Source organism: Amphiprion ocellaris, chromosome 14 (assembly GCF_022539595.1).
Source record: "Amphiprion ocellaris isolate individual 3 ecotype Okinawa chromosome 14, ASM2253959v1, whole genome shotgun sequence".
Taxonomy (NCBI): domain Eukaryota; kingdom Metazoa; phylum Chordata; class Actinopteri; family Pomacentridae; genus Amphiprion; species Amphiprion ocellaris.
In genome coordinates this window covers 2,232,995-2,236,149 of record NC_072779.1, presented here as the reverse complement: position 1 = coordinate 2,236,149, position 3,155 = coordinate 2,232,995, and the positions used below count along the sequence as shown (strand labels likewise).

Genomic DNA, 3,155 nt, shown 5'->3' with positions numbered 1-3,155 from the left:
GATCTGTGTTTCTGTGGCTGATTTTGATCTCATTTTTCACGTTTTTTCTGTGTTCTACTCACAGGACGTGTCGTCGATCCACTCAATGTGCGCCGGAGGATACTCCTTAAAATACCCGAAGACGTCCTGCGTGCTCATGTCGTCCACGCCCGTCACGTGGATCGCCTCCATGCGCAGTCTGGGGATGGCTGAGCACCACAGAAGAAGAAGACAGGCTCAGCAAACAAACAAAGAAACAAACATGGCAAAAACACAAACAGTAAACTGAGGGCGGCTTCGTCACCTTTCTTCATGCCGTCTTTGTCCAGGAAAACGTTCCTCTGAATGACGCTTTCCTCCTCACCGCGGAAATGAAAACGCCTCGCTCGCTTCTCTTTCTTCTCGATCGCCTCCTGATGAACACAGTAAACATCTGGGTGTTAAAACAAAACTAATACTGACACAAAACATCAACCACTTTAAAAACTAAAGTGAAAACAACCAAATATAAAACATTATCTAGTGTGACGATGCCAGACGAGTAAACGTGTGACATTTTTCTGGTGTTTGGATAAAATAAGGCATTTCAGGACATTTATGGGTAATAAATATAAACATTAGATCTGAGGAAACAGACCTGGGCTGTAACTAATATGTTTTTCCTTTATTTTCTTAATCCTTCAGTTTGTTGTTTTGTCTATAAAATGTCCAAAAAACTGTTACTGTCACAGAGGAGGCAAGAAACCAAAAAATATTCACATTTAAGAGAATTTCTGGAATTTAAAATGTATTTTAAATGTATTTTAAATGTCTGTTTTCTGGATTCCTTCAGGGAGTTATTTGGTTTTTAATATGTCTTAAAATAAAAAAAAATGTCTATCAGTGTTGCCTAAAGATGGCAAATGTCCTGCTTTGTCCAAAAATATTCGGCTTTCCCACAAATATTGACATTTAAGAAGCTGCAATGAGAATTTAGACTTTTTTCCCTCAAAATAAAATTCATTGATGATCAAAATAGTTGCTGAATAAGCTGCTGCAGAGAGAAGAGAGACAGAGAGGAATAAAATAAATGCAGCATGTCTCAAAAACAGTGAACAGAGGAGGAAGATGTTGGAAGATCCATTCAGCATGGTAAAACATCTTTCTAAAATTATATTTATAATGTAGCGGCTGTAAAAATGCAAACAGGTGAACATTTATAGCATGTAAAGCTGACATTGTTGTTAGTGTTGTTAACACGTTAGTACACTGGATATTTGTGAGTTCTCTCAACTTCTAGTCATGGTTGTTCCGTTTCCATAGAGGTGCAGGACTTTATAATGCAGTCAAAAATGAACCCACAATGAGAAGAAATGTGACCGGAGCAACAAAGTGGAATTTACAGGGTTAATAATTGACAGCTGATTGATTTATTGCACCTCAGAAGTTAAAGCCCAGAAAAAATTGTATTTTAGCAAGAATATTACACATTAAACTATAAAAATATACTTAGAATTTGTCTTCTGTTCCAGGTTTTTTCTACAGTTTCTCCTCAGGATTTGTTTAGCGCATCAAAATAGAGGAAGTAAATCTGTGTTTGTCGTACCTTTGAGTTGACATCGATCCCAGTGATGAAGGCTCCAGCTTTGTTCTCGTACCGCCGACTCGTATCCTGCAAAACAAGGCAAAAAGATGCTTTACACGGACACTGATCTGGGTTTTTAAAATCTGTTTTGGGTTCTGTTTGGAGGCATTTTCACTTTATCTCTCTTGAAGCAACCGGTAGCAGCTTTGAACAGACATTCGACTCAGTACTGCTGCCAAAAATGGTCTTAAAATGAGCAACTCGTAGATAAATACACAAAATTAGTTATATAATGAGCAGAAAAACAATGAAGTTTGGCAGAAAAAAGGACACAGCTCGTTGCTGTATATCAATATACAGTAACAAGACTAACACTGGGTGAAAGAGGACAAAAATACCTAAATTTTTATGTGTGAACTGTTCATGTTGAGTAGAAATTGTGAGAAAACACAAGGTTAATTGCATTTTTTCCAGAAATTTTTCTGGTCAACATTTAGCTGGGGGAAAAATTCTAGATTTTTCAAATAAATTCATAAAACTTCAACTCTGACTGCTTAAAAACAGCAAAAGATACAAAACATTCGACTGAATACTGCTGTCAAAAATGAAGTGGTAAGAAAGCAGCTGTAAATAAATGAGCAATTCTTAGATAAATACATAAAACTAGTTAGAAAATGAGCAGAAAAAGAATGAAGTATGGCAGAAAAAGGCCCTAAATTAGATTAAGTGATTATTCACTTAAACAGGTTTTTTAACTGTAACTTGATTTTTCACAAATCACAAACACATGTAAAATTAGTATAAACTGGCAAAAACCTTCATTTCTACAGCCAACACAGTGCTGGTTGTTAGTTGACTGCTAATAGGGAGATCATCAGAGTAAACAGCTTAAAACACTGAAAACATATTCTATATTTGTGATCTTTAAACAGGCCGAATAGTTCAGTGCCTACCCCTATATTTAAATATTCAGTTTTTAAAATATTCAGCCTCCTTCCTCCTGTAAAATGACTAAAACCTCCAGTTTTCTGGGCTGACTTTGGTGTCAGAGTCGCTCCATCCAAACAGCACGTGAGGAAGCAGCCAGCAACAAGTGACGGAAAAACAAACCGGAAAAAAATCTAAAACTAAATGTCTGAAATGTAAAACTACTCCGAGTCAAAAGCAGCTACCGCGTAATAACTGCTAACCGACGACTGACACCGGAGCTAACGGCTAGCTAGCTCCAGCACAGACAGCGGGGAGTCCAAGGCAGCAGACACCGAGGCTCCACGATGACGCCCCGGCCTCAGTTGACGCCAGTCCCCGGTCTGACGGGGCCTAGTCCGGGCACTTACCGGCAGCAGCTCCTTCAGGGAGCGGTTAACGGAGATGTCCTCCGCCTCCAGCTCGCCCTCCTCCACCTCCATCGGTTCGGCGTCGCGGGCATCTCGGTCCGACTCGGAATCCGAGTCCGACTCCGAGCGGTCCGAGCCGCTGTCTGACTTCACCGACACCCGTAAGCTGCGCACTGCCGCCATGGCGCTGACGGAGCTGGAACAACGGCCGCCGCTGTTGCTGCGGGTAATTTCGTAACCCGGCACTGGTCGGTTAACCCGCTTCTTCTTCTTCG

At 40.4% G+C, this 3,155-nt stretch overlaps 1 protein-coding gene across 1 annotated transcript in view; it reads right to left on the bottom strand.

Moving 5' to 3' along the window:
- The window catches only part of ncbp3 (nuclear cap binding subunit 3), a 14,289-nt gene extending 11,134 nt beyond the window's left edge, over positions 1–3,155 (bottom strand). Inside the window, exons 1-4 of the mRNA XM_055017370.1 lie at positions 2,881–3,155; positions 1,565–1,630; positions 284–392; positions 63–188 (exon numbers count right to left, since the gene is read on the bottom strand). Coding sequence (XP_054873345.1) covers positions 63–188; positions 284–392; positions 1,565–1,630; positions 2,881–3,063 — 484 coding nt within the window. The 5' untranslated portion in view covers positions 3,064–3,155. The remainder of the gene's footprint in view (positions 1–62; positions 189–283; positions 393–1,564; positions 1,631–2,880) is intronic.